A 20,967-nucleotide genomic window follows, 5' to 3' on the forward strand; every position below is an offset into this window, starting at 1 on the left:
GAGGGGGGCCCGGAGCCCCGGGGGCCATGGAGCAGGTGCAGCTGATCAACATCCAGCGGCTGCTGGAGGCGGCCGAGTATCTGGAGCGGAGGGAGAGAGGTAATGGGAGGGAGGAGCCGGGCTGACCGCCTGTGGTGGGAGCGGGGTCGGGGCCAGGAGTCCCCGCGGAGGGGTGAGAGAGGCCGAGGGGATCCTCGAGCAGGAGCTGAGGCGAGGGGCAGGGCTGGGGTGTGGGTGAGGTGGGAGGTTTGGCAGGAAGTGGAGGACGAGGTGGATTTTCTGGAAGGAAAAGCAGGGGCTGGCTGGAAAGTTTCCCGCTGGACAGGAAAGATGGGGTGGGAGGTCCTGGCGTTGCAGAATGAAACGCGCCTGATTTGCTCGTTCAGAGCTTGAGCAGGAGGAGAGACGAGGCACAATCTGGGCTGTCCCGGCTTCTTTTGACGCTTTCAGGTATTGGAGATGTGCTGGTCTTCCTGCGAGGTTGGCAGAGCTTTTACACTCCTTTCCTCTATTTTCTCCACCTCTTGGTCCACTTCCCTCTGAATACATCAGCAGTTGTGTTTCCCTGTGCTGTTGTGCTCAAGGGCTTCCCCAATTAGGCTGACGAGTCAGTGGTGAAGCCTGCCAGCTGACTTCTTTTTCTTTTTTTTTCCTGACCCCTTTTTTTATGCCCTGCCTGTTGATTCTTGTGCAGAGTGCGAACATGGCTATGCCTCGACCTTTCCCTCAGCTCCAAGTCCTGGACTACAAGACCCAAAGCCCACGCGGAGGCTGAGCCGGGCAAGGAAACACAGCGGCAGTGGCAGCAATGCAAGTATTGCCAACAGGTACGACGTGGGCAGGAAAGTGTGGGTGCAGAGCTGGGTGGGAGGATGGAGCTGAAGAGGAAAACTGGGAGAGGTGAGAAAATTTTCCCCAGGAAAATGGGGAGAATGTGAGTGCAGAGGGATTCAGAACTGGGGCACACAGGCACAGCATCCCTTCTGGATGTGAAGCACTTAAAGTAGAGGGACACAGGGGAGCTGTATCTGCGGTACTGCCAGCTGACTCTGTGCCAATGCTCAGATGCTGCAGAGAGAAGAGAAATAGGGAGATCTGTTCAGAGGGTGCAGGGAGGAAATAGGCATTAGCTATTCCCATTATGTACAGCTGATGTTTTTCCAACCCAGAAGTCACTGTTCTTAAGGGATAGCATGCATGCAACCTGAGCGCTCTGGGGTTGTAATGACAGGCATGACTTGAAGCAAGGAAATGATGTTTTGAAATGGATCCCCTACAACAAATGGGAGAGAGGGAGATGACTGGCTGCTACATGCAATGTGTTAAAAATTCAGTTCAGGAAATTGAAGCTGTCTTTCACTCTGGCTTTCAGGGCAGTGGGATTTCCCAGCTTTCTGATAGCTTGGTAATTGTAGAACTTCATGGTTTTGACACATTGCTTATAAAACAATGTCATATTTCTTGGTTTGTTAAATCAAGAAGAGACAACCGGATTAGGCCTATCACTCTGTGCTATGGAAGGATCTGCTATTCTCCTCTAGTTGCTGTCTTTTTATTTTTCGTGGTGTGTTGTTTGTTGTTGTTGTTGTTTTTAACTCTGTTCTGTGGAATCATTTGGACAGTGCTGAAGATTTCTGGCACAGGGAAACTTTAGAAGCAAAGTATGATTTTGAACAGGCAATTACAAGCTTGCATTTACTGCAGTGGGGCTCATACAATCCATAAAATAGTGGCAGGTGGCTCAGATGATTAAAGTTTTCTTAAGGCCATTGAAAAGAGACCAGTAGAAGCTGTGGAAGAAGGTGTCTGCTTACAGTGATTCTGCTTTGGCAGCATTTGATAATAAAGGTTGTTTGAAGTGATATTAGAACACCTTGCTGCAGGGAACTTTTCTACCTCAGGATCATCACACCCTGGACTCACTGTGCTGCATGTTTGTGTTGCCTGCCTCATTCACCCACCCTCTCCTGATTTGTGGGCAGTTGTAGTCATTTCCTATTTCCCATGAACCCAAAATCCCAATCACTCTGTGTTGAGAATTGACAGCAAATGCTGAATTGAGATGTGTGTTTTTCCCTCATAGGTTTCTTGCATGTTATTTTCCATCCCACACCTCTTTTTCTCAAAGGCCTTTGTCATGGCAACCTGCCCTTCTCCAGAGGAGGGCTGGAAGCACATTCCCCTCAGGAGCTTCCTAGCACTGAATCCTGTTGCCTTGGGATTAGCAAGGGATGCAGAGCACTCCTTGTCTCTGGGACGTGGGTGTACAGCGTGCCCTGCTGGCACAGAGCTCCCAGGCATGCCAGCACAGGGCCCCCAGGCACAGCTCTCTCAGGGCAGCTTTGCACCGAATCTATGGTGGGGGAGGGGGATAGGGTAACAGAGACAGAAGTGATGCTTTCCAGCCTTATTTAAAACCTTCATTATTCAAGGAGTGTTGAACACCAAATGAAATTTCTGGTGTAAAATTGGTAGGTGCTGTCTTTTGGCTTGAGGAATGTCTGCTCCAGGCAGAGATCTGAGCGTTTCTTTCTGGGGAGTTCAGACCTTATCTCATACAGTTGGAAATGGACGTTTCTGTTAGCGCAAGTCGTAGCAGCTTGCACTTGCTGTAGGAGATGGCAGGCCTTCCAGATGGCTGCAGTGCTGGGAAGTGACAACTGTGAAGTTCAGGATGCCTCCAGAATCACTGCAGTGTGTTTTGTGTGATGCTGAGTAGAGCATTAGCCTTGTTTAAAGAAGTCTCTGCATCACAGAATCATAAATTGTTTGAGTTGGAAGGGACCTTTAAAGATCATCTACTCCAACTCCCCTGCAATGAACAGGGACATCTACAACTCTATCAGGTTACTCAGAACCCCCTCCAGCCTGGCCTTGAATGTCTTTGGGCACCACCTCACTAGGCATTCTGCTCCAGTGCCTCACTACCCTTATTGTAAAAACTTATTTTCATATATCCAATCTAAATCTCCCTTCTTTTAGTTTGAAGTAATTTCCCCTTGTCCTGTCACAACAGACCCTGCTAAAGAGTCTGTCTTCTTCTTTCTTATAGCTGCCCAGTATAACTTCCAGAGGTCCCTTCCAACCTCTGTCAGTCTGTGTTTCTTTCTGGAAATGCTCCCTGGTTGTGTGGCAGTGGAGCACTCAGCCCTCCATGCCCATGTTCCCTCTCAAAGTTCTTTGCAGACATTCACAGGCAGGAGCATTTGTTCAAACAAACAGTTTGTTGGCATCTCAGCACAGGATAGAGCTCCCAGAGGTAATGGACTTTTCCCAAGATTTTGAGTGGTCACTGCCTGGATGTTAGCAGGCCTCTCTATTGCGAGCCTCCATGCAACATCATCTTCAGTTGCACGAAGACAGGTTCCCCAAAATGTGGTTTGGCAGCAGAGAAAATGTGAAGGAGCAATGGAGCAATTCCCACTGCCTGTTGAGCAATGTCTGCTGTGTGTCCAGTATGCTCAGTTGTGTGGCACCAGTACCCAGGGTATGTCTGGGATGGGCAGATTTTCCACCCTGCCCTCAATGAGCATGCCAAGGCCCCTCTTGCATGGTCCCTGCATAGTCACAGCTGAGAGGGATAATGCCAGATTCTGTGAAATGGCCACCTGAGCTGTGCCAGTCTGTGGACGGAGAAGGCAAGGTGAAAATTGTTGATTTCACTGGCAACAGCACCGACTGCTCTGCTGGGGAGACCATCCCAAGAAGGATGTTGCTTCTCTGCCACCAGCTGAATCCCATCAATGCAGCTCTGTGTGAGAAGACCTCTTCCAGTGCCAGTGGAGACTTCTTCCATGGTCTCACTTCTTGTGAGCAGATCTCACAGCTCCTCAGACTTGACCAGCACCTGGGCATGGGTGGCTGGCTTCTACATCAGGCTCTGGAAGAGGTTGAGTAAGTCAGCATACCTGATGCTCAGGAAGGTCTGCGAGTCACAGAGCTGTGCTCCGAGCACACCTGGAGTTGGTTAGCTTGATCTTACAGGAATTATTTGACACCATCAGGTGCCTCCAAGCTCCTTTCAATGGTTCTGGAGCCAGCAGGTGTTTTTCTCCACATGCAGGTAGGAGCCCTTGCAAGAGGGTATCTAGGAGGGTGGGCTCCTCTTTCCCTCTCAGCTCATTCTGAGTGTGGTGGAGGAAGCACAGCACATCCCCCAGCAGCTGCTGCCTCGTGCAGGTGCACTCCAGCTCCACATGCAGGCAGGACTTCTTGGTGGTATCTCCTCCACATTGCCCCAAGTGGAAGGTGTGCCCTGATAGGGAGGCCTCAGGCACAAACAGGCAGTAGAGGATGTTACGTTTACTCCATCCTTTGTAGATGCAGGCTGCCCACTACAGGTATAAAATAGTTTTCTGAAATAGTCATCCTTCTTGGGAGGTTCTGTCTTGTGAAGTTTGAGTGGACTTCGAAATAAACATCAAGCCCTTGATGAGGGACAAAACTTGCATTTCAGACCTAGGTGGGTGATTTTTCTTAGATTTCTTTTATCTCAAAATGTTTAATTAGCATACAGAACTGATGCTTCTAAATGAACAATATGCACAGGATTTAAGACTCCTGTGGAAAATGTCGCTTGAGCAACCGAGGCAAACGACAGTTGAGACACCTGAGTGTCATTGCTGGTCTTTATTCAACCAAATAAGCCATGAATATGAGACTCAAAGTACTTATGTGTTCTTTTAGATTAAATCCAAATATTTCCCTTTGCTCTGTGCAACGACAGCTATTTCTTCCTAGCAGGCTCTGTGTTGTCATGGCATAAATACCTGCAGAGTTCTGAGGAGCAGGCAGCCTAACTTTGGATGGCACTGATAGAGCAAATCTTACTCTTAAAGAAATAAGGATGGTCTCACAGTGCCTGCAAAAATGATTTTATTTCTACCCAAGCAGAAGTGTGTAACTAAGAGAGAAAGCATCGCTTCATTATTTCTAATTCATATAAGTGCATTTCTTAAATGGAATTACTTTGGTTCAGGTTCTCACTACCTTCCTCTTGTTTGTTCCAATTGTGCAACTGATCCCTGCAGGGGGGGTCCTTTCTGCCATCCCGTAACATTACCTAATATCTATGCAGAGTATTTTGCATGCACATTTTAAAGACCTTTTGGGGATTAGTGGGTAGCATGGTGTGCTATGATTTTAAAACCTGAATGCGTTTAAAGATGTGCAGTCTTGGCTTTAGTTGGAGATATTGAGGTACTGAAAATGACCCACCTGCAAGAATATGTGATCAACTACAGCTGTTGTGATCTGGAGTCTTTAATAAACAGGAGAAACCTCTTAAAGATTATATGTAAAATACATCTATAGGCTAACAACAAAAGAAGAGCTAATCAGCCCCTATTAAATTAGAATTTTTTTTTTTCAATTTATTTTGTGTCTTGAAAAGAATATCTGATGGTTTTTGGAGTGGGCTAAAAATCAGCAGTGAATTATTTTAACATATGGTATTGCTTATTTAGTTTTCCTCTGTCTGAAGACATTTCTGGGACAGAAGCTGGGTTCTAAAAACTTGCCAGAAAAGTTAAGTAGTCCATTCTGGGAGTGCAGCTCTGTGGATACATCAACTGTTACTGAAAACTGCTCTTTCAAACTCTTCCGTATGCAGTTCTAAATAGACAGTTACCAGTAATAGTCAAATCACAGTTATAGCTGTGAGTAGGCTGGTTTCATACTTATGCTTTTTGAAAAATAATTAAACAGATGCCAGATGTTTTGGTTTGTGGTTTTTTTTTTCGCACCCAAAATACAAATGGTTAATAAAATTAAGATTTATAAGAGAATCTGAAACTATGTTACAATATCATATTGCTTTTTGTACATTTTTTTAGACTCTCAGATGTATGGAGAAAACTGTTACTTTTTGGTCTTGATCCTGGGGAAGTGCTAAGCTCTCTTCCAGTGATGTGAGGAGCCCTCAGCTCTCCCAGTAGACTCATGTGTTAAGGGCACACAAATAATCTATTGCTCAGCTGCATTGGGAGGGTTTGATCTCTGTCCAGTTTCTTTTTCCTTTCATTTTCCTCTTTCCTGTTATCCTCTCCTGTGTCTAAGGCTGCTTCCCAAGGGTCCTTGAGACACCTACAGTCCAGTAGAAGGTTGCGTGGAGAGCCTGAGATCTGCAGCTGGAAGGTGTGTGTGCAGAGGTGTTTTGAACATGGTGGCCTCCAGGTCTTAAGGGCCTGGACATGTTTGCCTGTCTGACTGTTCTAGTGATGCAATTTCTCATTTTCTATACTGTTGCTTTTCTCTACCCTGTTAAAAACTGTCTTTTTTTCGTACTTCTAAATCCCATCACATGTGCTGAATCTTTGTAACCCTCCACTCTCATAACCTTTGAAGCTGATTTTTGAAGGTAGGGTTGGGGGTTGTAGCTATTTAAACCCTCGGGTACTCCTGATTTTAAGCTTCATGTGCACATAGCATCCCTGTGGAAGGATGGTGCGCAGAAGGTACCTCGTGTGCCTCAGGTGATGACTTGATGTGCCACAGGTTCACAAACACGGGTGCAGAAGCTAAAAGAACATGACATGTGTAGCTGCAAGTCAGCCTTGGTTGTCTGGTGCACAGGAAAGCCTGATTTACCAGAACAGCAGTGCTGTGCAACCGTAGAGCACTGTGCAGGGGAGGAGCAGGGGACTGGTGGACACTTGCATAGGCATAGCTTTAAATACATTTGATCTTTTCTGTCAGAGGAGATTCACTGCCCCCCCCCTTTCTAGCCTCTATAGATGGTTGTTTGTTTCTGAATATTTATTTGTTTGGGGCCATTTTTTAATCTGCTTATTCTCACAGTGGATGACACTTACTCCACAGCTAGTGGGAGTTAAATTTTGACTTGCTGTGTGTAGGTGGGTTAGAATCTGGCCTTTGTCTAAGGTGCTGGGGATAGAGACTGCCTCAAGCCTCATGCATGGCTCAGGACTTGGCTGTCTTTGTGTGATACAAGTCTACATGTGTGATACCGAGGGTGGATGAGATTCGTTGTGCCACGTTTTGGTTTATGCCACATTTTGTTAATGTACCAACAGTGAGATTACTCTCTGGAATCTTCGTGATTCTGTTGAAATTTTGTCTAGTAATAGTGGAGGGGGTGAGGGGAGCGGGGTCTTCTCTTCTAGTAGGGAATATATATTCATATGTTAGATTTTTAAGGAAGGAAAACTGGACAGGGCTTAGCTGTTAAGGTATGCTTCTCTGATAGAGATAGTAAGAGGAATTAACAAGCAGTTAGCCATAAGCATGACTTCTCTTTGGGAAAGCATCATGATAGTTTAAGTGTTAGGCTGGGAAAGCGGATTGCAGGTCCGTTCTGTTTCATTAGTTCATTTGGCAAGATAAGCTGTGCTCAGGTCCCCCACTGTTACCTGCATGTTGCACAGACAGAGGAATGATCTTTTGGAGTGTGATTTGACTGCAGCATCTGTGCATGCTGCAGTCTAAAATTTGTTTGTCAAAGAGGAGCCTGTGTAACAGCGCAGCTACACTGAATGCATGAGAGGCAAATCGCCCCTTAAAATCCTCTTGCTTCTCTGGGTTTTTACCAGGCTGTAGTTGGTTGGAGCTGGTTGATGAGGGGGGCTGTACTCACACATAGCTCCTTTAGACCTCAGCCACATCCTGTCTGCCCAGTTGATGTAATTTGCACCAATGGAGTTTGCAAGTACAGGCAGGCAAGTCACAGTGATACTGGAGCTTCCAAACCTGCTGGCATTACGTTGTGCTTTTCCTTGTCTTTGCCAATCTACGTCAGAAGCTGAGGTTCTGCCACTGATGTAGACAAAAATTACCCAGTGTAGGTGAGGCTCTGCATGCAGTGTCTTCTCAGTGATGTTTGGCTCTACTACTACAGCTGACAGTTTTCCAGAAAGTACAGCAAATGACTTGAGAAATGTTAGTCCCACTCCTTAGTGTGAAACAGGGCCTCCGAATCAGCAGTATCAGTAGTAGGGCTGATAGAACAGTTCCCATCATGGTACCCACTGTGTTCCTCATGATTCTGGGCTGAATTTAGACTTTTGATACCTTCAGTAGGTGTAAAATGTAATTTGTTCTTTCAACTGTCAAAGTTGTGCAAAGAGGCTTTTGTGTAAACCAGAAGCAGGCCCAGTTGTTGATGTTGTCTGCAACCTAGCTGTAATTTACTGCTGCAGCATCTGTCTGCTCTGAGTTGTCTGTGGCTGAAGGTTTATAATCCCTTTGTCCTTCCAGATTTAGGGGAAGCCTCTGCAAAAGTGTGCTGTTTTGGAGCAGTGGGCCTGTTACTCAGGGCACATGCTGTTCATGTTGCAGCATTCTACCCAGATAGAGCTGTGCTGCAGACAGTGTGGGATGATTTGCATTACTGACAGCAATTCTGACACAGTGACAAGCAACTGCAGATTTTGGTGCTTATGGTTTTTTGAAACATTAAGGTTTTTAGTTCCAGCTTCTAATGAGATTTGGTGCCCGAGGATGGTGGGGAGGATATTTGGTCCCTACTTGGCCATTTGCTTCTGGAATCTATATTTAGTGTACAGTCAATTTCCTACTTCAGGTAGCATTCCTCGTGTGCCAGGTGTTTAACTTGACCTGATCCTTTACTTGACAATGGCTTGGTTGTCACCTGTAGCGTTGTTCCCATCTGCTCCCTCACTGTGGGTAAGAGTGGCTTTTTCCTTTCTTGCTCCTGGTGGAGCTTTGAAATCATTTTCTTTTTCTGACCGAGACAGTCCAGTACATCTTCTCATCTCATGCTGCTAAGTTAATTGTCTTGTTTGTTGGAGTTCCTGCTGTTGATTCTCTCCTGATCCTTTCTGACAAACTTCTGCCCAAATTCAAAAACCGAATTCTGTTTGTTCTTGAGAGAGTTGGCTTCTGCTCCCTGCCTGCTTTGAACCAACAAAGATAGGATTTGTTTTTGTTGACTATTTTAGGCTCTCTGGACCAGAGACCAGGGCTGTGCACTCAGCGAGTTGTTGCCTGGATCTCTTGTCTGTGAGGCACTGCCTTTGCTCAGCTTGGAGGGAACAGTCCTGCTTTTTCCATCCTGCTGGATGTGTTCCCATCTCTCACGTCTGTGCTGCCTGCTGTACTTCCATTCTCTGATGGAATTTGATCTCACTTCAGTTCTTTTGCTTCATGAATCCAGTTTGAAGTAGACTTGACAGCTTTCAGTATTATCTTAATTGCTTGTCTGTAATTCACTGTTTCCTTTGTGGCAAGTAGGCATGTGGATTAAGAGCTGCACTTTCGCCTCGGTTTTTATTACAGTTCATCTGCATGAAATACTCAGTTGTCTTCTGAAAAACTTTTTGTTTATCTCCTTCCACCTTTTACACCATTAAGAAGGAATTAACGAAGTGCTAGAAGTTGTGAGAAGGAACAGACAACACTGGGACTGACTGTTACCCCAGTTGCCGTTGCTCTACTGCTTGGGCAAGGACATGATGTAAAAGACTGTGGTGTAAGGTGACATGGCACCAGCTCTGGGTTGCCTTTAACTGTTATGCTGCAAATTGCAGCAGTTTGAGCTACTTCACAAACAGTTTGGCCATCTGAGAGCCATCTGAGGATGTACCACCTTGCTGCCTTCTTGTGAGTTTCTGCTGTTTGTGAGCCAGAACTGGAAGAACAGAAAGAAAAACAAGCTTTCTCACTTTACCAGCCTTCCTTGATGGATCTCCAGGACAGTAAATGAGCATGATCAGTTGACAGAACATTGGGATTCTCCTGCTTTTTTTCCTACAGCCCGTGTTAGTCTTTGTGCTTCAGTTTCCTGAAGACAACCTATGGCTAACAGTAGAGTTATTGTATTTCCTGTTTTCAAGTACTCTTCTCCCTGCCTTCATCTCCAGGAACTGTGTTGCAGCAGTGTCATTGTAACATGGGAGATAACTAACAAGTCGGAATAGTGAAGGAGATCTGACTTGGCCTAGAGCTGTACAAATGTCATCAGTTTCTTTCCAAACAAAGTCAGTTTCAGACAGGTGATATTTTAGTCCAAAAGCCTCATTTTCCCCAGTGCATCTGAAGGCAGTTTCTTTAGGTCAGAAGAGGTTGCAGAGTAGAACATGTTCCCCAAGCAGACTTTAGCACTGCAGATGACATTTCTGAAGCGATTTCTGGATGTGACCATCTTCCTCTAAAAGGTAGGGTAGCATTGTGTGTGGGAAGAAGCATGGTACAAGGCAAAGGGCTGGCATGCTGGGCCCTTGGATCCATTCCTGAGTCTGCCACTGAAACGCTGCAAGATGTGGGCACATCAGGTAACCTGTATGGCTCCTACCATCTGTACCCCCCATGGTTCCCACCATCTGTACATTGGGGTAATGCACGTGCTTTTTTAATCCTGTTCTCAGGAGGTAACATTAGTGTTTTAGAGCATGTGACTATTTGAAAGAATATAGAACTTAGGAACCTGAGTCTTCTAGATAGACTTGAAAATTGTCCTTGTGTCATTGTCCTCTTTCTGTAAATCATTGTGATTTCTTATCCTACCCTCCAATATGCTTGAATATTCAACAAAGAAAATGTCGTTAGCAGAGATATTAAGGTGCTAGTGGGAGTTGGATGAAGTTTTTGCTTTGTCAAAGTCTGTGCATCATTCTACTTAAATAGGCATTTTGCTTTGTAATCTGTTTGTGGTGATCGTGCAGGGAAGCATGTAGGGATGCTGTCCCTGGTAGCGCCTAGAGACTAGCAATGGTGTGAGGAAGTGTCTAGTTCATTGCCCTCTCTTGGTGCCTTACTCTCCTCTGTCCACTGTGGAGCCTGGAGGTGCCATGGTGAGGCCACTTGATATTTCTCCTTGTAGTGTCCTCAAAAACATTATTTTGTCAGTGTTTTTAAAATCAAGAATCTGCTTTTGTGTTCATGTTCCTTTGTGTCATGGATCACGATGAATAATTTTGCCTTGGTGAGAACAAGGAAATCACTTTTTCCTGAACTGTGAGAATCTACTGTAATTTGACTAAATTTTAAGTCTTTACAGAAGTTGTCAGCTGTCACATGTGCAAGGGAGGTGGGCTAGGATTTCCCTACTGAAATGGCTCAGATGGGTCATGTGTCAGCCTTTGTGTCTGCTATGCATGCACCAGCCCCTTCTGATGTGGTTAACTGTGGGCTGAGAAGGGAAGGAGGTGGTTTCTGTAGAACTTTATTCACTTGTCACTGAAATTAGAAGGCAGGCAAACAAAGCAGTGAATAGCACATAGAACTTATTTCCCTCCCAACCCCTGTCAGCAGTCCTGTGTACATTCAGCAAGTCACTTGAAGCCTGTCTTGTCAAGGGAGACCATCAAACAGTGTATGCTTCATCTCATGTTTTTTTTCCAAGGTATGAACCTGGGAGCTGAGCTGCAGAAGTGCTGATGATGTGCAGCCACAGGGAGCATCAGGGGGGAGTAGTGCTTTGAAATTACAAAGTAGCTCAGAAAACCAGGCTCTTGGGGATCTTCTTAAAGGCACTGGTGGGAATGAGAACCTGCAACTCTCATTTCCCCATTTCTTGGCTTCCCGTTTGGAAAGTGAAGATGCATAGCAGTAAACACACTTGTGAGCTGCTCTTGGTGAGACTGTTGTAAAGCCTGTAAGAAAACCACCGGTTCTGTATTCAGAGCAGGGCTTGGCTTGAGGCCACACACTGAACAATGAGGAGAAAACAAAAAACTGAATAGCTGCTTGTTCAGCAAACTCAGTTCCTCTTGGCCACGCAGGGTGCTGCATGAGGGAGTGTATGCAATGGGGCAGTTTTCCCACAGCTAGGACCAGGCTCCGCACATCAGGACTCAGGTGGCAGAGGAGAAGGGCCGTGACAGCACGTGGCTCCCAGACTGTAGAGTTGGAAAGGAAGCAAGCAGGAGCATCTCTGTTGATCCCCAGGCTGCAGCAGTGAATGCAAAACAGCGTTTTTGTTTGGTAACCTGGCATGGCAAAGCCATCCGCTGTAGTGAGCCACATTGCCTTGCTAAATTGGGATGTTGCTGGAGTCTGGTGAGCCCAGCTTTGGGGCTGGGAGAAGCTCGTGGTGCTCAGCAAGAGAGAGCTGTCGCTCCTTCCTTGTGCTGAGGCAGCAGAACAAGTGACAGTAGGACAGCATGCTCCACTGGGGATTCTCTGTCACTTTATCCAGTGGTGTCTGAGAGTAGGGCCAGTTCACTTGGCAGCTGGTGAGTAAGATGTGAGGGCTTGTTTAGGTTTGATTTATGTGGGGATTTTTCTACTTTCCTACTTGTAGCATACAATGGTTATGTCAGGCTTTGACTTGGATGGACCCAAGAGTCAGATGGCACTAATGTCCTTGTTAGGGGTCACCTAACAGGACCAGCCTGAGAACAGCAACCCCCTGCTGCACCTTGGCATTTAGGGAATGAGGTTAAGTGCCCTGCCACTGGTTTCTTGGGTGGCTTTGGGAACATTATTTCATGTTGTGTCCCTCCTGCACAGAAAGTGTCAGGGAAGAGTTAATTCCCTAAGTGTTGCAAACAGAATCAGAGATTATGGGAGTAGGTCCCAATCTGAGAAAGGCTGAGTGGATTTCAATTCTTCGAGGAGTGTGTGCTGCGTAGTTATAAAGTAGTGCTTGACAGTGTTGCAGGAGGCTTTCAGGACTCTGTGTAGAAGCAGAGGTGTGTGCGACTTTCTGCAGTCGTTGTGAACCAGGTGAAGGAGCTCTTTTCTCCTTGTTGGGATGCAAACATGGTGAGCCATTTCTCCTTTTCCAAAGAGGAAAAAACAGGAACAGATGCCAGGATGGCTGTGTCCCCTTCTCTGCTGGAGACTGAGAATGTGAACTTTCAAAACTGTCTGACTTGATCCTGGGAAAACAGCTTTGATCAGAGCCCTGGGAGGAACCTGATACCATGTCAGTCTAAGAGCGACAGAAAGACTAGCCAGAATTTGGGGCCAGGTTAATCTGGTGCATCTCCACTGACGTCAGTGAGAAGGTGAAACAGCCTGTTCTGTCTCCTCATTTCAGTTCCTCATGGAGAAGCTTTTTCTCTGGACATCGAGGCCAGAGAGTGTAGGAGGATCATGGAATAGCAGTGACTGAGATACCTTTTGTTTTTGTGTTGCTTGCAAGGAAATGTTTTGTTAGATTTGCTGCTAAGTGAGGCTGAAGTGAGTCTTGTTGGGCTTGAGGCTGGTACTTGTGGTGGTTTATTCCCACAGGCAAGGTGGACTCACAGCTCCCCCAGGTACAGCCTTTGCTCATCTTTGCCTTGGCAGGAAGATTTGACTCTGCAGCAGCTGTGAACCTATCTATCACTTGCCCTACCATTGGGCTGAAAGCCTCACCCCACGCTGCTCTCAGAGCTTTTCTGCAGGCTTCCCAGCCTGCAACTTGTACATTTAGTTTCATACATGGCTCACAGTGTTGATCCACTGTTGTTTGCAACTCTGGCAGAACACTGGGATTCTTCAGCCAGGTTTGCTTTTGTGGGCACAGGTGGATGTGAAAAAGAACGAAGCAATTAATCAGCCTTCCTTCTTGTTTGTTTTGTCCTGTTATCTGGCTGCTTCTAATAGCAGTCCTTTCTGTGAAAAGACTGGCATAAAAGAAAGGGCAGTACCTTAGTTCATTGGTTCCAGAAGGGTAGTTTGATTTTTTTTTTGGCTTGGAGAATGGTAGAAGGCATTTATTGGAGGGGAAGTTGGTGGCCAAGTGAATGGGGGTTAACAGAAGCAGAATGTGGGAAAGGCCTGGAGAATGAAGGAGGAGACTTGGGTGTTTTTTTTTTAATGATGATGATGCAGAGATGACTGCATGGGCAGAATGAAGTAAGAGAAAATGGTTGGCCTGCTCTGGATGTTCTTTCTGTTTTTGCTGAACATGATTCAGGTAACTGTGCATTAGTTTTTGCAAACAAATGGAGTATTTATTTACTGATTAACCTCTTGCTAAAACAGAATGGGGGGGAAGTGAGTTAGATATCACTTGGAAGGTGAGCGCTGGTTCTGTGTTGGATTAAGGACTTGCATTGGAAGGGGCTCTGGGTGGTGGAAATACAGCCCCTGAGCTGCCCTGGGGCCAGGCACAGCCAGAGCAAGGCTGGGTGTAAGCACACGGCAGGGTTTGGGTCTCAGTGCCATCACTGCAGGACTCCTCCTTGCTGTGCTTTCCCTATAGGAAAGTTACCTCGGTGAGAAATCAAAACAAAATGCAGATATGCTGCCAGTGCATTTGTTGGGCTGTTTATCAATATCAAATGTGTAAAACACAAAGGTCAGCCGTGTTTAATGTCATGTGGCAGCTTTATGATGTTAATTACAGTAGAGAAGTGACAAACTAATTCATTGCTCTTTAGAGCCTGTTCCTCCCTGACGCTGTTCTGCTGCCTTACCTGTGCTCGGGGAAATTTCAGCTGCCTGTACTCTGGCAGGAGGGCTTCTATTTAAATAAAGACAATGAAGTAAAGCATTCAATGATCTGCAGTGCCTCACTGAGGGAGTTGAGGTAGTTCCGTGTTTCAGCAGCACCTTGCTACAAAGTTGGGGAGCAATGTTGCAGGGATAATCACAGTAACTGATGCAAAGAGGTTGGTTTGTGGGGACCTTGAACTGCCGTGACTTAAAAGTGCTTCCTTTTTGCTTGCTATTTTGTATGCACTTCAAGGTATCTGGGGTAGAGATGGATAAACTTCAGTTTCTTCTCTTACGGCTTTTGTCATTCAAAGTGCAGTGGGAACTATTCTGCTATTTCTGTTGTTTTCTTGACTCCTTCATGTTAAGACTTCTAAAACTCTTTCATGATCTCTTCCTGAGCTGTTTGCAAAATGCATTCAACTGGCTCTTTCTCCTTATGTAACATTTGAGTTTTTAGGGAGAGTTACCAATATGGATGGTTTGAATTTATTATTAAAGAACTGACTGCTGTAGAAACCTGCTTTCTTTTGTGTGTGTGTGTGTGTGTGTGTGTGTGCGCTTTTGTTTTCATGTCTGTGCCTGCATGGCTGTGGCTTCAGCTTTGCAGGCAGGGCAAGGACCTGCTTGCCCTGTTCTACTCCATGCTCAGCAGCAGTGTCCTCATTTTACTGCATGACACAAACAGTGCCCAAGCATCATCAGCAGCAGAGCAACATTGCGCTGCGTGCGCCATTTCCTTGCTGTTGTAAGAGTGACCCTGAATGTTTCCTGTGTGTTGCAATGGCTCACAGCTGTGCTGGTCAACCTGCTCAGTGAGCTGGTGGTGGCCTACAGGGATGGAGCTTTAATTTCAGTGTAGTGATGCTCTCTGGGCTCGTGGTTGTTGAGGCCATCTCAGCTAGAGGTCCAGCTATGTTTGTTTCTGTACCTATTTGAGTTGTTTTCTAATGCAGTTGCAACAGAGGTTCCCATGCTTTTTTCCACTTTGCAGTCAATGCTGTCCTTGTTTAACTCCAAATAAATCTTAGTAACATGTGCAGCTCCAAAGACGGGGAGAAGATTAATCTCGATCAGGAGCTACAGAAAATGAATTATGAACAGTGAAGAGAGAGGGTTTTTCTGTATCCGTTGTCTGAGCAAAGGGAAACTGGCACAGAGAACAAGAGGCAGTGAATTGTGGTAGTGGTGCTGGGGAGCAGTGCTAATTTTTTTTCCCTAATTTTGAATGAAAGGAAAGATTAAATTTTTCCGAGTGTCCCCAGTAAAATTAAGCAAAGCATAGGCAGGTGAGAGACAGCATTCCCATAGGATTTATTCAGTGTAGCTGAGGTTTTTTTCTTTGCATTCAGCTGCAGTAGTAGCTGCATTTGAGGGAACTGATTTTTTTAAACTTATTTTTTTTCCCTGTCACCGATATGGTTAAAAGTCACAGCATAAATTTCCTGACTTGGTGAAAAGCCTCTGACCCCTCTCAGTGGTGTTGTTCATCAGAAGGCAGATAGGTAATAAAGAGTCTCATATGTGAGAGGAGTATGGAGAACCTGCTGTTTTAATTTTGTTCACAGCAGTGGGCCAAACTTTGTTCTTTCAGTGCTGGCCTTGATAATTGGCTCGAAATAATATAGGAATTCAAGCCATTGCATATCTCTGGCTTTATAACTGCTAATGTCATAGCCAAGAAGGCTGCAAAGTCTCCTGCAGAAGCATGCAGTAAATAAGATCCATAAACGTGTTCCAGAGAACATGTTGGCCCTCGTGGCCTCAGCTCAGCCACCAGTGGGTAGATTTGCATCCGAGATTGTGGACAAGGGGTGGTTTAGCCCTGTGGGGAATGTGGGTTTGGGTGAATTTCTGGACTGAATTTGTGTTGTGTTGGGGAGCCACTCCTAAGGGACCCCCTGTTTTCAGAGGGGTCAGGTGAAAGCAGTTGCTTTGGGAGTTTCCTTTACTTCAGGAATTTGTCTTGCCTTAGGAATATCCTATATTCTGCTGTATAGGGTACATCGCTCAGACGTATCATTAATTTGAGTTTTTGTTGTGTATTTTTTTCTGTCCCCCAGTTGAGCTCTGGTGGTTGGTTGTTTTTTCTTCTTTTTTTTCCATCCACCCCCAGCTCTCAGGCTCAGCAAGCTGAGACTCAGCTGCGTTGGTTTTTGCAGGCATCCACACACACGTCATCCTCACTAAGGTTCTGGCACCTGTTAGGTGCTCCTCCTTCCTGGTTTTAGAGAAGCATTTAATTATGACAGGGTTTCCCTTGGAGCACATCCTCCATTCAGTTCCCTAATTGTAGAATTCTCTGCGGGATTCTCCAGATGGGGGATAGAGGATAATCTTCTCAGAGCTCCGGAAGAAATGTGATGCCAAATTACAGAAAATAGATCCTTTTTATTAAGCTCTTGGGCTCCTTTTACTCTTATTTTAAGGTGACCTTCTGTTAAAGGGAAATGCTGGGTAAATGGCTATTTTAAATAATCCTCAACAACTTCACCTAGGTTTCTAATAACACCATTAGATTAGAAATCCTGAAAGGCTTTAAGTTTGGGTATTTTTGATTAGGTTTGTTTTTGCTACTCTTGCAGTCGTCACAGACAGGAGAACGGACTTGCCTGTTTCCCTTTTGTTTCTACTTGGTCTCAGTTTCAAGCTGTGAGCTGTAAATGGGGAAGTTGTAAGCAGGTATACAGACCAAGCCTCCTCCTCCTTTGTCAACTGGTCTCAGTGCCACTTGAAGGGTCACTCACTTTGCTGCGAGCCACTGCTGTGACAGTGCTGTTTGTGCCCCAGAGGGGTTTCCAGGCATCCTAAAAGTACCACTCAGCACTGCTGATGTTTGCAAACATGGCACTGCTGGTCATCCTATTTCATGCCCAAATGCTGACCATATCTGGAGTTCTGCTAAGCTTGATAAATCCAGCATGTGACTGCTGAAGGTCTCTGGGGGTTGTCCTTACAGAGCCGGTGCCGCTGGAAGGTCCCCAAGTATTTAATGTGCATAAATGAACGCACCACTAGCTCCTGTGTTAGCAGATGATGGCAGTATTTTTACAGAGTAGATAGGGACACTGAACAAATATATGCCCTGGATTGAGCTGGTAGCAGAGGCAGAGTAATTTGGAAATGGCTGTTTCTGGACCTCTATTCTAATCACTGCTTTTCTATGGAATTTTGTGTGCTTTTTAGTTTCTCAGCTGCATTTTGTACAGCACCAGACTTGTACATATCAGGTAAATATAGATTTAGGAGGGGAGGAATCTTGTCAGAAGGGAATGAGTCTGGGGGGTGATAACTATGGGCTTTAATGTAGGAGGCTGTTTGCCTTTATTGCTAAGATACACCACTGGGGATGTGTACAGCTTTCAGTGATTGAATTCTCAGCACCACAGTTCAAAGGTGGCTAATCCAAATTTTTGTTTATCTTCCAGGTCTACGCACAACGAACTAGAAAAGAACCGGTAAGTAGCTAATGAGCCAAATTCTAAGAAATGCAAGCCTGGTGAGTGCAGTGTGCTTTAACCTTACCACACGCAGGTGTTGTTTGATCTGCATAGGCAGCTGTGAATGACCACTGTGCATCACATAGTTCTAAAACTGAGAGGAAGACACAAAAAGATCTGAAAAAGAAGCCTTGTTTTTATTTCTTTTTGCTATCTGAAAAGGCAAGAAGTGACCCAGTTTTGTGACTAATCTGTATGCAGAGTAAATACTGTTCTTCTCCTGACACAGTGAAATCTGATTGGGGCACTTTCCATACATGAGGTTGCTACGGGATCAGGTTTCTCGGGCCCAGGGTAATACATGTTACCATGAAGTGAAGGGCAGAGCCCGTTTGCTCTGCACCCTCTCCCTCCCACCCCTCTGCTGGGCTGTAATAATCTCTGCAGCACAGAAGCAAATGCCATTGTCCAGATGCTCTGAGGTCTGGTGAGCAGTGCGCCTGTAGAGAGTCTTTCCTCTAACCTGTTTTAGGATTGAGCCTGTTTATCCTTGAATCTGGAGTTTTAGCAAAGCTTGCACTTCTGTTACTTGGCCTGCTCTGCTATATGACTCAACCCTTTTGTAACAGGAGTTAAAGTAAGATAAATACCATTGAGACAAGGGGAGCTAATTCACACACAGATCAGATTATCGCCTTCCATTCAGGATGCTATAGTTAAGGTTGTGTCAGGGTTTTCATTATAAACTTATCGTGGCTCTTCTGAGGGATTTGTGGGGGGGGGGAGGAGTGTTTGTGTTTCGTGTTTTTTGTGGCTGTTGGAACAAAGGCAGCGTTCTGGCCAGCTGCTCCTGTGAAGAAGCCCCCAGGGTGGGAAAGCTGAGTCTAAATAGGTTGATTGCCTCTTCTTTCCTTTTAGCAGCCCTCATGTGATGGGATGGGGGCATTACAAGGATGGCCAGCTGTGCATTTCAATTCAGGCAGGATCTTCCCATGTAGCATCAAGAGAGTTGGAGCTGAGTGCTCTGTATACTGTGTTGCCCTCTGCTTCCCATGCATCTGGGCCTTCTAGGCAGCAGTGTTGCATGGCATGGGTGATTTCTCCCTGTCTGTGGTTGTACCTCCTACAGGAGGTAGCCTACAGAGTTGTCGTGGCCCTGCCTTTCCAGGGTGATGCAGGGAGGTTTTTTTTCTTTCAGTTATGTTGCTTTCCCTTCAGCCTTGATCTCTCTGGTCTCAGGTAGGGCTCTGCTAAAAAGTGCTGCCCTGTGGATTTTCCCGTGCTCTCTGCAACTTTATTCATCAGCAAAAGAAAGAAAATGGGTTGAACCCAGAATGGAGGTTGCTTTTTTCTCCATGACAACAGTAAACCGTCACTAATTTTCAGTGTACTTATTTGCATATCTAATTGTTACAGCAAATGCTGCTTGCCCTGAGCGCAGCTTTAGAGCAGAGTTGTCCCCATCTTCGCTTGTACAAACCCAGTCTTCTCACATAGGCTCAGTTGTTGTGAAACTGTAACCATCTTTTCTCAGGCTTGTGGGGCAGGCAGTGAGCTTCAAACTCTGTGGGTAAGATCTCTTAATGCAGATGTGTGCGGCTGATCAGGCTGTAACATGGGCAAACTTAGCAAGACCTCAAAGTGGCTGTACTGGGTTTGCAGTGTTTGCTATCAACAATTGGACAGTGAGTTTTGTACTAGAAACATTTATTTTCAAACTCCATGGCAGTGTTTTCCCAGTCAGTGAGATTGCTTCCCAGTTAGATTTTCACTGTGTCTTATTTGCAGCATTCTTAAGTTTGTCAGTGTCTCCAGACTAACTGTGGCAAAAATAAAAGCCCAGATACTAATGGCTTTGTGGCTGGCAGGTGCTCATTTTCCCTATTATTTGAGATTATTCCTTTTGAGTCTCACTGTTATCTCCATTATTGACACACTGTAATTTTCAAAATTGTCCACTATTAGGTCTCTGACTCTTTTTTTTTTTCCCCTCCTGTCTGAACAGCAGCCGCCTTCTACTCAGTTAAGTTGTGATTTAACCCCTTCAACAATTAGTTTCTTTCAAACAGTAGCAGGAGACGAGTGCAAAACCAAAATTCTCTCCTCTTCCTTTTTGAATAAGCAATTATAACTTGGACTCGATTCTGCAGAGCTATGAAGTTTTGGTACATCAGGTTTAAGAATCGTCTACCTCCTGGTGTCCAAAAGTAACTAAAAATATGCTTTCAAAAACTAAAGCAATGTCTTAAGCTGCCCCTTAAGTATGGAAATGTTTCATAAGCACTGGAGTGGTTCTGCTAAGGAGGTGCTTGATTTGGTACCGAACGCTAACTGTAATATTGAAGTGACTTCTCTCTCTGCTCTGATGTGTTACTGGTTTCTGTTTTTCTTTTCTCTTTTTTTGCCTGAAGAGATTGCAGTGACGTTTATATAAGGGGCTTTGTTTGATTTATGGAAGATTAAAGTTAATTTATAGTCATTATCTGTCATTAATCCTCATGTTGGAAAATTGTTTGTTTTTTATTTAATGGGTATGTGTTACAGTTTCCCTTTGCCCAGGATGAGTCATAGCTTGCATTTAAGCAAGAAGCCAGAATTGTGTTTCTCGTATGCTGCAAGGCATAACTAAAACAATACTTCTTAGTATGTTAACATGCCTACCAAAAACTGATTCCTAAGCAATACCTCCATCGTTTTCAGAAAGAAAACACAATAAAGCAAGTGAGCGAAATACAAACTCTAGTAGTGTAATATTTTCTCCAAAAGGTATAAAAAAACAAACTTCAGGCTTAAGTTAATTTGTGTGTGCATATGTCTTACAGCAGAATGAAGTGCTGTTTGTGAACATTTCAGACACAAGCCAGTTTTGGAAGGATGTGGTCAGTGTGGTACGAAGAGAAGGTACGCAGCACAGAGGTGGCTTTCCTGCTCTTCTGTGAAGTGGCAGTTCTGGTAGACCAACATGGGGATGCCTGTCAGACAAGTTGCATCTCCTGGTGGAATGAGAGATGTTTACAAAGCTATTGATCAGACTGTTTGTTTTTTGTTTTTTTTTTTAAGTATTTCTATATATTCTAGATTGACCTATTTATTTTAGTGACGATTGCATTATAATACAGTAGAAAGAAGTGAAACAAACCTGAGTAACTGGGCGAGGAACAAGTTATTAGGGCAGATTTTG

The 20,967-nt window shown here is 45.1% G+C and overlaps 1 protein-coding gene across 1 annotated transcript in view; it reads left to right on the forward strand.

The window, feature by feature from the left end:
• The first annotated feature begins 6 nt into the window (after window positions 1-6).
• MXI1 (MAX interactor 1, dimerization protein) overlaps window positions 7-20,967 on the forward strand; it is a 43,507-nt gene continuing 22,546 nt past the window's right edge. The window contains exons 1-3 of the mRNA XM_003208151.3: window positions 7-99; window positions 695-827; window positions 17,775-17,804. Coding sequence (XP_003208199.2) covers window positions 27-99; window positions 695-827; window positions 17,775-17,804 — 236 coding nt within the window. The 5' untranslated portion in view covers window positions 7-26. The remainder of the gene's footprint in view (window positions 100-694; window positions 828-17,774; window positions 17,805-20,967) is intronic.

Source organism: Meleagris gallopavo, chromosome 8, assembly GCF_000146605.3.
Source record: "Meleagris gallopavo isolate NT-WF06-2002-E0010 breed Aviagen turkey brand Nicholas breeding stock chromosome 8, Turkey_5.1, whole genome shotgun sequence".
Lineage (NCBI taxonomy): Eukaryota > Metazoa > Chordata > Aves > Galliformes > Phasianidae > Meleagris > Meleagris gallopavo.